The sequence below is a fragment of the Simochromis diagramma genome, unplaced genomic scaffold (genome assembly GCF_900408965.1).
Source record: "Simochromis diagramma unplaced genomic scaffold, fSimDia1.1 OVJJ01000514.1, whole genome shotgun sequence".
Taxonomy (NCBI): domain Eukaryota; kingdom Metazoa; phylum Chordata; class Actinopteri; order Cichliformes; family Cichlidae; genus Simochromis; species Simochromis diagramma.
In genome coordinates this window covers 775083-788471 of record NW_024387346.1, presented here as the reverse complement: position 1 = coordinate 788471, position 13389 = coordinate 775083, and the positions used below count along the sequence as shown (strand labels likewise).

Below are 13389 nucleotides of genomic sequence, written 5' to 3'. Positions count from 1 at the left end.
ATCGAAGAATCCATAGGTCCCTCATCCTATTCATGTAACACCTTCCGCCAGGGTTACCTTCTATTTGGAAGGTCACCTACCTTCCAATTAGTAGGTGACCTGCTCTACCTCCTGAGCTACAGTCACCCCAAAGCTGAAGTGTTCTTGCACCCTCTTTCCAGTGTCCTCAAAATCATTCACCCTTCTCAATCACAAAGGATGTTCCAGCTCCTAAAAACACCTCAAAGAGGCAAGGACAGGTGAGATAAGTGTGTCTGGAAGAGCTAAGAGCGAGGGAAGCATCCCTCAAAAGGACAGGATCTCTTAAGACTAATACTATAGAAGCAAGGATTTCTCATTTTCTCTCCTGTGTTCTTCAGTCTTGTTCATGGATGTCTCCTGCACATTTTCACTAAGACAGAAAGAAGAGATGAGATGGCAGGAAGCGAGGAGGCAAGTTAACATAATTAAATGCACCCAGGTGTCCCAGGGAGCGATCCATAATATAATACTTCTACTTATACTACTCCTCCTCTCTTGTCTGGTCCCTCGTTAAATACATCTGCACAAAGGATGAGAAGCACCGCTGAACTGACACCAGCTGTTCCTCAGATGTCAGGAAGATTGCACTTCAAGGCAACTACATCTGTTTGATAAATATCAAGCTCGTCTTCTATTGCTCATTACCAGCTATATGTGGCCATAAGTGAAGGTGGTAATGTCCATTGACCTGTAAATCCGCAGTTTCAGCCGTCACTTTCAGCTTTACACCGGAACAGCTGCACCATTCATCCTCTGCATCTAGAAATTCAGAACCAGAGACCAAGTTTTATTCAGAAACATTGTTAGCTTATCTCCATAAAAATGCCATTGTACATTGATTTAAGGTCAAAATTCGTCTTTCTTTAAAATGTAGAAAGCAGTTCAGATTTTAGCTTAATTTTTTGTGAGCTTCTAATATTTTTATTGTATTATTATTTGCCACCACCAACATAATTTCCAGACCTGACTTCTGACCTTTTGAATGTAAAGCATAACTTTTTTTATCCCACTAGACATTTGTGTGGAATGCATTCATAATCAGCTCATAAATTCTTGAGTAACAGCCAGAGAACTTCAGTGACGCTGAATTTTTACCTTTGCACCCCAAACTACTGCAGTAAGTATTGCAAAAAGACAGAAATTCAAAAACATTTTCTATCTGTATAAACAGACAAAAAGAGCAAATGCATGAAGCAGTAGTGAAGAAAAAAAGTAATTGTATGATTGGTTTTGATTTCTGACTGAGATTCTTGGATGGTTTCTATTTTATTTTCTTTCTTTTTCTTGCCTCATTGGCTTTTTGGTCCATGAAGTAGCTCGGCCTGAGTGTGTTCATTTTCTTTATTGTTGTTGGGGGAATGGAAGTAAACATAAGGGGAAAACTCAGCCGGCATCCTTTTGAAGTGATGATCACTTTTTGATCTATTAGTTGCTTTTGTACCATGTTTTTTAATTGAAGAAAAGGGGGGATAAAAAGTGAAGCCTTGATTTGGATAAATAAGCTTTCTGATCAAAGGACTAGTCCAACGGGAAGCTACTTTTGCAGCGATTGCTGTAGGCATAAACAAGAGATGCAGACAGATGTTCTTTGTTTTCCAAGACAGAGAGTGACCTTTTGAGCCGAGTGTAGGTTAATAGCATCAATTTAATGGAGATTTGTGAGCCTCCTCCTGGTCAAGTCTAATGCTTTCTGCAAAGCCTGACAGGCTGAGCGCTTTTGTACATGGAGAGGAGGCTGACGCTGGGTAATGCAAAATAAACTCTGTTTAAACTAATGTAAACCTTTCCAGATCAAATAGGGCTTAGTCGGATTTGGCAGGAAAGAATATAGGGGTGAAGATGGTGAGGCCAGAAGGGAATTTAGGGCGAAAGCCATGAAAACATTTGCACAGATGTGGGTACCTGCTGACAGTAGAGACATTTTGCTCTGTGCTGTTTTCTATTACAAGTTACCCCCTTCTTCTCTGCTCCTCATTTATCAGTGTCTGCTGATGCACATGCAATGAATATAACATGCAGTATGTAGGCTTTTGTGTGATTTTTGGCATGCTCATTTTTGTTTTATTAAAGAGTGCCTGTTTTTCTCTTTAACATTTTTTTCTGTTAGACTCCAGTAGCTTTGCACAGTTCAACAAAGTTCTCAGCTCATCCTCAAGAATAAAACACGCTGTTACCTTTAAGCCTGACTTTGTTCCAAATTGGCTGCCCCTCACAATCAAAAGCCGGTCATCCGCCATTTGTTCACTGCCACTTCCTTTAGTCTCTTCCAGTTAAAAGGGAGTTCTTCCCCCACACTGTCACCAACTACTTGCTCATGGGCGATTCTTCATCTTTTTATTCACAGTGCCATGGTGGATTGACATCTGAAAGTACTTTTCCACATTGCCAGTTAGGGCTGGGCCATATTATACCGTTCACGGTAATACCGGTATAATGTTAGGCAACGATAGGAAAATGAAATATTGCGATAGAATATGAGTAAAACGCGCATACGCGGTGCCTTTGTTTTCATACACACATGGTCGATTGTTGAGTGAAACAGATGAACCAGAATTGGTTTGTAAAAATGGTGCAACTTCAGTGATGTGGAACTGGTTTGGTGTTTGTCCGTCAGATACACGACAAAGCACATTTTTTGCAGAACATACAATCGGCCGTCGTTATTGTCGTATTTGTCGGACTAAGATGCTCTTAAATCTGGGAGTAATCTGGGTCCTAAACTCTGTATGATTCAGGTCAAACAACACTGCAGCATCACTGAGAGTTAAAAACTGTCTAAATTCTTTCATCTTTAATAAAACGATCAGCATTGCTGCTTTACCAGGTGTAACTATGAAGTTTAACTTCCAGGCATCCATGAAAACAAAATTTATTACATTTAACGGAGTTAGAAGTTAGCAGGAAGCTAGCGGAAGTTAGCTCGCTAGTTACCTAAGCATGATATTGCATGTTCTGACTGAGAGATTTCTGAAAAAATTCAAACGTACAGCTCTGCTATCACTTCCAACATAAATGAAGACAGGAAACTAAACAGCAGTGACGTTTGTAGGGTTACTGAAGTTGGGCTAGCTGGTATATAATGATGTGCTACGTGATCGCTAGCGACACAGCTATGTTAGCATAAACAGTGAAGCTGGAGGACGAACACTAACACTTTTCCACTTATTAAAATTAACGTTAAGGTTCCTGATAGTTAGAGACAAATGCAGTCGCATGGCAGGATGCTGTAAACGGACCAAACTTCAGTCAGGAGAACAACTGAGATAATCCATCCACAATACAAGGTTAGTCATTAATATACTGCAACAACATGGGAATAGAGCAGCTGCCAGAGAATTCAACATTAATGAATCAATGGTACAGAAATGGAGGAAGCAAGAAGAATGAGTTTAATAAAGTTTGATTTATGTGACTGCTTTGTTTTGCTTAATGTGCCTTATAATCCCGTGCACCTTACGGTCCGAAAAATATGTACTGCACACTGCAGTTTAATGTTGCAAAGCACCTCTTTTTAACTTCAGTGGATATTATACATGGTTATGCTCAGGATATGTCAGCCCATTTCTACTGGAAATGCCTTTTGGTTAAACTTTCAGCAAGGAATTTGCATTTGCACTGTTACATTTTTATAAAGCTTTAATGTACATAAAAACCAGCTTCTTGTTTAACTGAAAATAAATGGAAGGTTGTCTTTTTGCGCTAGTAATGTTGTGGAGTTGTATTTTGTCTCGCATCAATTATATCGTCAGTTATATCGTTATCGCAAATTTTCAAATATATATCGTGATAAATATTTTTGGCCATATCGCCCTGCTCTACTGCCAGTAATGCATCCCCAAACCATGGCAGAGCCTCCACCACCTCGCTCCAGACTCTGATGTCCACATTGACAATGATTTGAAGCAACATTTTCAAATTTGAATTGACTCTCAGTCTAGCTGTTTAATTTGGTGTACCTTTTCTCCCAGTTTCCCCTTCTAAAGAACAGCTTCTTAACAATATTCTGTGTGTTTAGCAGCCCTGTAGATCAGCGCTTCAGAGCCATATGCTGCCCTCTAATTCTCTGCATGTGTGTGTGTTCATGCCTAGATTCATTTAGTAGTCTTATTGAATTAAAGTATAACTAGGAGTGCCAGAGGTCAGTGTATGAAAAGCTGTTTTTCTTCAGTATACTCTGCGGTTGCTAAACCAATGAGTACTCAGTGCTTTTTTTGTTAGCTCTTCCTCCCCACATGATCAGCAGGTTGGCTGGTTTGTGATTCCCCAACAGCCCCCACCCATCCTTCCCCCTCCATTTTTCCCAGAGCTCTCTCAGTTCATTTGAAAAGCAAATGTTATGTAATTGTATTTAAGAGTTGCATGCCTACCTAAAAGCTAATCAGTGTAAATGCACAACGGAAAACAATTAAAGTGGGAATAGCTGTTGATGGTATAACAATGTCCTAACTAGCATTAGGATTTTTGGAAGCCCTTTTTGTCATTAATTTTAAAAGACCTTTAAAATCCCTGTGTGCCTTTTGCTATTGCTTTTTTTTCAAGTACAGAAAGCACATATATTGCTTGAATCCTTATGTTTAAGTCCTGTTGGTGTCTCTGTCCTTCTGCAGGTTTGAGTGCTGCAAAGCTGTTGAAAGCCAGTGGGCTCGATCCTGTAGTGTTGGAAGCCAGAGACCGGGTTGGTGGTCGTACCTTCACTGTGCAGGTAAAGCAAAGAGTGTCAATACTACTGTAGGAGCGGCTCATATAAGAGACAATCAGTAACAGTAATATAAATACTTTCCAGCCTTTTTAATTTTACAACCAAGATAGTGTATCTATTGCTTTTAATGGGCATACAGAAAAAAAATGACATTTACATTCAAGTCATTTATGAGCGTAGAAGTACAAGCATAGATCAGTTAGCCTTTTCAGAAATATGTGTGACATTTCTTTCTTTCTTTTTTGTCATGATCTAATTGTGAGTATGTGTCTTTTAGAATAAGGAGGCAAAGTGGGTTGATCTAGGCGGTGCCTACATTGGACCGACACAGAACCGCATCCTCCGTCTGGCCAAAGAGTACGGCATAAAGACCTACAAAGTCAACGAGCAGGAGAACTTGGTGCATTATGTTAATGTGAGTGTCTTTTTTTTATTGCAGATAATTTTCTACTCCAAGCTCTCTGGGTTTATGTCATCTCTGTGTACTCAGTGACAGATGTTTACTCATGACATGTTCCAGATGTATTCTTCACTTTAAGTGATGGAGTAAATGATGACAATGTTCAGAAGATGATGCACCATATCTTGAGTCTGACCCATTATCCAATAGAAAGGAAATCCAAGTCTCTGCTACTTTTCTGGCATCATGCAGTAGGCATGGCAACAAGGATCTTTATCAACATTTTTCAATTGCCACTTTCTGCCGCTGGCACTTTTCCTGTCAGTTTGACTTTTTTATATTTACTGACCAAGGTTGCAACGTTAATACATTGCATGAGCTAACAGAGCTAGCCTCTTTGCCATCAGCAGTAGAGTTTGAAGCATTTTTTGGGAATCTTTTTGTTTGCACTAACAACGAAGTAATAACTTGTTATGTTATCATCATTGTTAACTTTAGTTCACTTGACTGTAATCAAAAAAATTAGCCACTCCCCCCACACACGGTCAGACAGAACATATAGCAGTGGAGGAGCTTGTTAATGATCTCAAGACTGGGACCAGTTACCAAGAACACCAATGGTAACACACTGGTTATAACACCAGACCTCAGTCCTGTAGAAAATGTGCTGTAGGCGGCTTTAAAACCTAAAGCATTTAGAGATTTTCTGTAAAGAGGGCCAAAACCCTCCTGAGATGTGTGCAAACCTAATGACCAACTACAAGGAATATCTTTTTTTTACTCTTAGTTTTAGTTTTTTTGGACAGTGGTTTGGGGGAAAAAATGAAATATGTGGAGCAGAGCCACCTGGCTAACAGGAAGAGCTACGTGAGGATGCCCTTCATGGACTATAACTCCACATTCAACTCTATAATCCCAGACATCCTTATCGCCAAACCGACCTCCTTCAGATGCCCCTTTCCCTCTTATTCCTAGGTTAAAGCTCGGTAAACACCCTGGTAAAGAAGACCCAACAGCGGCTGCACTTCCTCCATGTCCTGAGGAAGAAAAACCTGGACTAGAAGCTACTGCTGGGCTTCTACTGCTCCTCAGTGGAGAGCATGCTCTGTGTACACAGGGCCCACAACTGAGATCAGAAAGGCTGTGCAGAGGGTAATTAATACTGCCAAAAAAAGGCTGTCCTCTGCCACACCTGGAGGCCATCGCCAGATTCTCCTGTCTCAGACAAACCAGGGCCATCACAGGTGACCCTGCCCACCCCCTGTTTGACTCGCCAAACTCACTAACAGCTTCTTCCCCTGGGCCATTTGGACTATTAACAAACACTTCGCCACAAAAAACTCCACTCCTGCCCACCCAGCCACTAATCTGAGCCATGGTCTGAGTAACCCTCATCACTCAGGCCACTCACACACAGACTTTCCAACTTTTGCTCTAATGTATGTCTTTTGTCTCTTGTTTGTATATATTAGTCTTGATTTTATATATTTCTCATGTTTGTTATTTATTCCTGCTGTCTTACTATTTAAATTTTATTCCTGCAAAATTGGCATGGGGCACCCACAATTTTGTTGTACATGTACAAATACAATATGGGACTTTTCTATTCTATTCTGGCTGCATTTTCAGCCCTAAAGTTTGCCGTTTAAATCACTATTGCCCATATATCTCCCCTATATTGCTTTCCAGATTACTTAAAGAAGACTGAGGTACTATGAAAAAGAAAACCAAATGTTCCTGTGGTTTCCTATATGTCTACAGAACAGCCACCACTCCTCCCTTCTTTAGCATTAGTGACTGGAGATGTTAATCTTTGCCAGAGGGATTTTAGTAATGCAGTTTCTCTTTTCTGAGTGGTTGAAAGGCAAACAAAAAGGAAAGGAAGAAAGAGACACTCAGGCTATATTTCTTTGTTCTTGTTATTCTGTGCTCAATATCTCATTAGTGAGGCCGCACCACTGTCCTTAACAGAGTTGTGTTCTTCTACCTGATTTAATTTTCCATTGCTACTATGTCCCCTGGTGAAACTACCCCTATTGTAAATCACTGGGCTGAGTAACGTGGCTGGGAGCTTTCTCTCTGTGTGTGGATGGAGAGTGCCTATGTTGGCTATCTTCAGTCACTGAATTATAACTTCAAAGCCAGTCCAATCCGGTCGTTAAGTCTGACGTCACTAGCCGTGTCTGGGCCTAAACTCCGCTGCAGGTCCATATATCAAACGATCACTATGGCATTACTGAGAGTTGAAAAACTGTCTAAAGTCTTTCATCTTTAATAAAATGATCAGCGTTCTGCTCTACCAGGTGTAACAATTGAGTTTAACATCCAGGCATCCATGCAAATGGAATTTATGACATTTAACTGAGTTAGAAGTTAGCTCGCTAGCTTCTATCTAAATACAATATAGCATGTCCTGACTGCGGGGTTTTGGAAACAAATTAAAACGTACAGCTCTGTTATCACTTCCACGGTGACGAGTGTTCGATGGTTCTTTCTGTTTTTTTAAAAGAACCATTACTTTAGCAAAAGAGACAATAAACCACTATGAAAACACCTCATTACACGTATAACTGCATTGATGATTGAAATTGTGGATAAATCATCAAAAGTAAATAAATAAGTAAAGTAAAAGTAATTATTCTACAGAAAAATGTTCCTTGTCAGTGTTTTATGGACCACAACTAATAGTGGAAATGTTTAAGGCTAAGGTAATTTCAAACTCATTTAAAGCTTTTACTCTGTTTAATCTACAGTAATGCATGGCATTCTACAAAACCACAGAAACACAGGCCTACATTTGATCTTTTAAAAAGAAAGAGGAGCTAGCTACCTTTAGCAGCAGTTTGCCTCACATGCTGGTCTCCCACTAGTCTTCCACCAAATACCAGACATTTATCTACATTACACACAGGAAACGTGCTACATTTTCCAATGCAAGCCGTTTCCAAGGCAAACAGAGCTTCCAGCGACAGGCTGGAATGACAGAACGCTGTTTGAGATGAAAGGAGAGAGATTGCTTTCACCTTGGCACGTTTTAATTAATGCCAGTTTTTAGATTTGACTTGGAAAGCACTGCTTCCCTCGCTTTTCCAATTCTAGCCTTAAAGTGAATTTTATGGTATGCCACATATGCCATGCTTCCTTCCTCTAACCGAGAGAGATTGTTGCTACACTATGCATAGCTCACTGAAGGTCCAGATTTAAACACCATGGAGTAGGTGTTCATTTGCAGGATTAGAGTACACTGGAGTGGCAGCTGATGATATTGCTCTAGTATTTATTTGTCAGAAAGTACTGGTTATTTTTAAAGGAGCACATTATTTAGCATTATTTAGCCTCTGTAAACCTGTGTTCTTTCAAACTTGCACAGCTGCTACTAAAAAATACAGTCTGTGCAGAACAATACTCTAGATAAGGGGTCGGCAACCCTAGGCACGCGTGCCACAGTTGGCACGCGAAGGGTTAACTGATGGCACGGCCATAGCTGGACTGGCCATCTTGCATAATGGGCATTTGCTCGGTGGCCCGATGATTTTTTATTTTTTTTGTAACGGTATAAACAATGAAAGGTGTTGGATTGGCCAGATGCTGGCCGGTGTGTAAAAATAACTCAGTTGTTTGGTGGTGGCATCATGGAGCTTCCACAGATTCAGTAAAATTAACAAGTGGTGGAGGCTGCACGTGGATGAGGGAGAACGGAGGCAGGACGAGGAGAGACCCAAGGCGGCCGCCGGTCCGAGCGTCAGGTGAACTGAACTTCAGGTAAGAAGTTATGACCTGCAGTCTATCTGGGTCAGATATAAACTAAGTTTGGGTGGAGTTTATTTTCGTTATGCTGACTTTTTACAGTCAGTTACAATAACTCGTACTGCGTACTAGCTAGCATGACGGAGTTTCTATACAGCTGGGTGGGTGCTATGATGTTACTGATAGTGAACTTTATTTTATTCATAAGGTTAATTAGTAGAGTTGCCAACCGTCCCGTACAAACGGAATCGTCCCGCATTCAGAAATATTATTACGAGTTTCGTGTTGAGCTGAAAAGGAACACAGTTTGTCCTGTACTTCAGCTAGAATGAAAAAAGACACAAAGGTGGAGTTATTCTGTGTCTTTGCTGCACAGCTGCCTCTTCTTCTCTCATTCTCTCCTGTTGCTACTTCAATCATGAAACTGATCAATGATCAGCTGATCGGCTTTTCTCTCTTGTTTATTGCCTACTTTGCGCCAGAAAGAGGAAACCGCTGGATGTCGCGCTAAATAGCACGTTTAAGCTTCATCAGCTGTTGTTAGAATTTATTTAATATTAATTTTTAGTATCAGCTGATGTTTGCTGGAGCCACAGCCGTAAAAGCTGCTGGTCATGATGTCGATTTGGATATGTGGTGAGAGGGAAACATGAAGATGAAACCAGGAGATGTCCTTACTGAATCATCAGAGCTGAACAGGTGATGGAGAAACAGGTTTACCTTTTAGGTGACATGAATGAGTTGAAGGGACGTTATGAACTGTTTCTGAGAGACAAATAACACCAGGGTCCTTTTTTTATGTAGCTGACAGCTGGTAACTGTGCAGTGGCGGATCTAGCAAAGTTTTGCCAGGGGGGCAGGTAGCGCATTAACAGGGAAAGGGGGGCACAAAGAAATACTTTTTTTTGTTCTTCTCATTTAAAATGTCTGGCTGTTATTAAATAATTATCTGAAGCTTACAACCAAAGTTTTTATCTGATGTAAAATGTATAGAAATCATACATATGCCAACAAGATTTTACATCACTGTCACAACAGCATTTGTTTTCATTCAAAGGCTTTATGACTTTAATACCTTTTTTTGTCCCAGTCCAGCCCTGGGCACGACACACAGTAAATTAATCTGAGAAGGTGCATCAAAAAATAATTGGCCGCGCCAGCGGTGCACATAGCAAATCAGCTTGCATAGACACATTAGTTGTGCCGCTTCTTAATGACAGTATCTTAACTAACAACCCCAAGTACCAGATTCAACTTGTAATTGGCTAAAAATAACTTAGCCTACTGGTGAGAGGGACGTTGTTAGCTTTCCATATTCCGACACTTCAAATGCTTCAGGAGCTGTCCGCTCAGCACAGCATCAGCACCACGGAGATACATGGATACATCCGTAGACTCGAGACACAATGCACTTTTGGGCCTTTCAGGTGTATGGACCAATGTTTTATTTTCTGATCAAACCAGAAAGGTTTAATGAGCAGCTAGATTTGTCTCGCATTAACTGGCTGAGTTAATGCCAGTTAATGCAACATCGAAGCAGCTGGAATCCACAGCTGTGCATTTTCACCTGCTGGACATCACTACCTGACAAGTTTAACTGTCTTCAGAACATTGCAGAAGCCTTATTGACAGTATTTGGCTCTACATATCTGTGTGACCAGATTTTCTCTCACATGAGTGTCCTCAGGTAGCCGTCTGAATGCTGGACACTCGGAGACCTGTGTCTCTGAGTGGGAGACCAGAGATCACATTAACATGTGTGTCTCTGTATTAACAAACATGCCATATTGGCTTAGTTTATTTTTCCTTATCATTCTTGTGAGGAGACCATAAATAGCATTTGTATTTTCTGTTGTACAGTTCATTTGGTGTTATTGATAAAAAAGTGTCTTTTTTTGTTTCAAAATAGCTGATAACTATTCGCTGATAGCTGCCAACATCTGCGAACAAATATCATTCTATAAAGTGGTTCTATACAGTGGGGCAAAAAAGTATTTAGTCAGCCACCGATTGTGCAAGTTCCCCCACTTAAAATGATGACAGAGGTCAGTAATTTGCACCAGAGGTACACTTCAACTGTGAGAGACAGAATGTGAAAAAAAATCCATGAATTCACATGGTAGGATTTGTAAAGAATTTATTTGTAAATCAGGGTGGAAAATAAGTATTTGGTCACCTCAAACAAGGAAAATCTCTGGCTCTCACAGACCTGTAACGTCTTCTGTAAGAAGCTTTTCTGTCCCCCACTCGTTACCTGTATGAATGGTACCTGTTTGAACTCATCATCTGTATAAAAGACACCTGTCCACAGCCTCAAACAGTCAGACTCCAAACGCCGCCATGGCCAAGACCAAAGAGCTTTCGAAGGACACCAGGAAAAGTATTGTAGACCTGCACCAGACTGGGAAGAGTGAATCTACAATAGGCAAGCAGCTTGGTGTGAAAAAATCAACTGTGGGAGCAATCATCAGAAAATGGAAGACATACAAGACCACTGATAATCTCCCTCGATCTGGGGCTCCACGCAAGATCTCATCCCGTGGGGTCAAAATGATCATGAGAACGGTGAGCAAAGATCCCAGAACCACACGGGGGGACCTGGTGAATGACCTGCAGAGAGCTGGGACCAAAGTAACAAAGGTCACCATCAGTAACACACTACAACGGCAGGGAATCAAATCCCGCAGTGCCAGACGTGTTCCGCTGCTGAAGCCAGTGCATGTCCAGGCCCGTCTGAAGTTTGCCAGAGAGCACATGGATGATACAGCAGAGGATTGGGAGAATGTCATGTGGTCAGATGAAACCAAAGTAGAACTTTTTGGTATAAACTCAACTTGTCGTGTTTGGAGGAAGAAGAATACTGAGTTGCATCCCAAGAACACCATACCTACTGTGAAGCATGGGGGTGGAAACATCATGCTATGGGGCTGTTTTTCTGCCAAGGGGACAGGACGACTGATCCGTGTTAAGGACAGAATGAATGGGGCCATGTATCGTGAGATTTTGAGCCAAAACCTCCTTCCATCAGTGAGAACTTTGAAGATGAAACGAGGCTGGGTCTTCCAACATGACAATGATCCAAAACACACCGCCCGGGCAACAAAGGAGTGGCTCCGTAAGAAGCATTTGAAAGTCCTGGAGTGGCCTAGCCAGTCTCCAGACCTCAACCCCATAGAAAATCTGTGGCGGGAGTTGAAAGTCCGTGTTGCTCGGCGACAGACCCAAAACATCACTGCTCTCGAGAAGATCTGCATGGAGGAATGGGCCAAAATACCAGCTACTGTGTGTGCAAACCTGGTAAAGACCTATAGTAAACGTTTGACCTCTGTTATTGCCAACAAAGGTTATGTTACAAAGTATTGAGTTGTATTTTTGTTATTGACCAAATACTTATTTTCCACCCTGATTTACGAATAAATTCTTTACAAATCCTACCATGTGGATTCATGGATTTTTTTTTTCACATTCTGTCTCTCACAGTTGAAGTGTACCTCTGGTGCAAATTACTGACCTCTGTCATCATTTTAGGTGGGGGAACTTGCACAATCGGTGGCTGACTAAATACTTTTTTGCCCCACTGTATATTGTGTAACTGTTCATATAGAGCGTTATTAAATTTACTGCTAATGCAATCATATGGCGAAATGACCTTTGAGGAAATTTTAAATGGCACTCGCCATCAGAAAGGTTGCTTACCCCTGCTCTAGATCTCACTTGGCTGCTTTTAAAAAAGCCACCCTGTGTTTTCCTTGTTGAATTTAAAACATCCAGGCACAGGAAAAGATGAGAAGTCTTCTGTGCTATGATTACTTGGGTAACATATTGTGGTTTTTGTTTAGTCCATTTATTTAGCGACTGATTGACAATGAAGCATGGTTTCGTGATCTTCACCACCCTGTCCCTAGCACTGATGTATTATTGACTTAACCTACTTACAACAGCGCTGCAAAATATCACCAGCATAACACAGACAGCAGTTAGAAAACACATTTCTCTATTTCTGCTGTTGTGGCATGTTATGTGAACCCTAAATGAATCCATTCTGGTGTATGGGAGCTCCCATGTGACTGTGTCTCCCTAGCTACTATCTCTGTAAGATCCACTCGAAGACTCAGACTCACACACGCCACTCGTAGCTTCCTGGCTGGTTTCCATGGCAGCATGCCTCATCAAAAGCAGCTCCCACCTATCACTGTCAGGCAGTGTGTATGTGCTCTGTGTGTGCACATGTTTGTGCTTTTGTGTATGCATATTCTAGTGTTACTGCTCTCACAGCTTACACTGATATACACGTTCACACATCAACAAGTGTTACAGTGGTCCAAGGTGGAAGTTAAGAGTCTTGCTCCTTCTCTTCTCTCCATTTTTGCATCTACTCGTAGCTGTAACTAATGCCTTTTTAAAGCGCTAAAAATGGGATGGGATGCTCACATTATTTCCCTTTTACCAGCTGGTGGACAGAGCTTACCATTAAGCTGTGATGGAAGTGGCTACTATGGCTTTGGCTACCCTGTTATGGGTG

General features: G+C 41.2%; 1 protein-coding gene across 1 annotated transcript in view; it reads left to right on the top strand.

The window, feature by feature from the left end:
* The window catches only part of LOC120718297 (amine oxidase [flavin-containing]-like), a 48099-nt gene that overhangs the window by 20562 nt on the left and 14148 nt on the right, over positions 1-13389 (top strand). Inside the window, exons 3-4 of the mRNA XM_040006773.1 lie at positions 4629-4723; positions 4998-5135. Of these exons, the coding sequence (XP_039862707.1) occupies positions 4629-4723; positions 4998-5135 (233 nt within the window). The remainder of the gene's footprint in view (positions 1-4628; positions 4724-4997; positions 5136-13389) is intronic.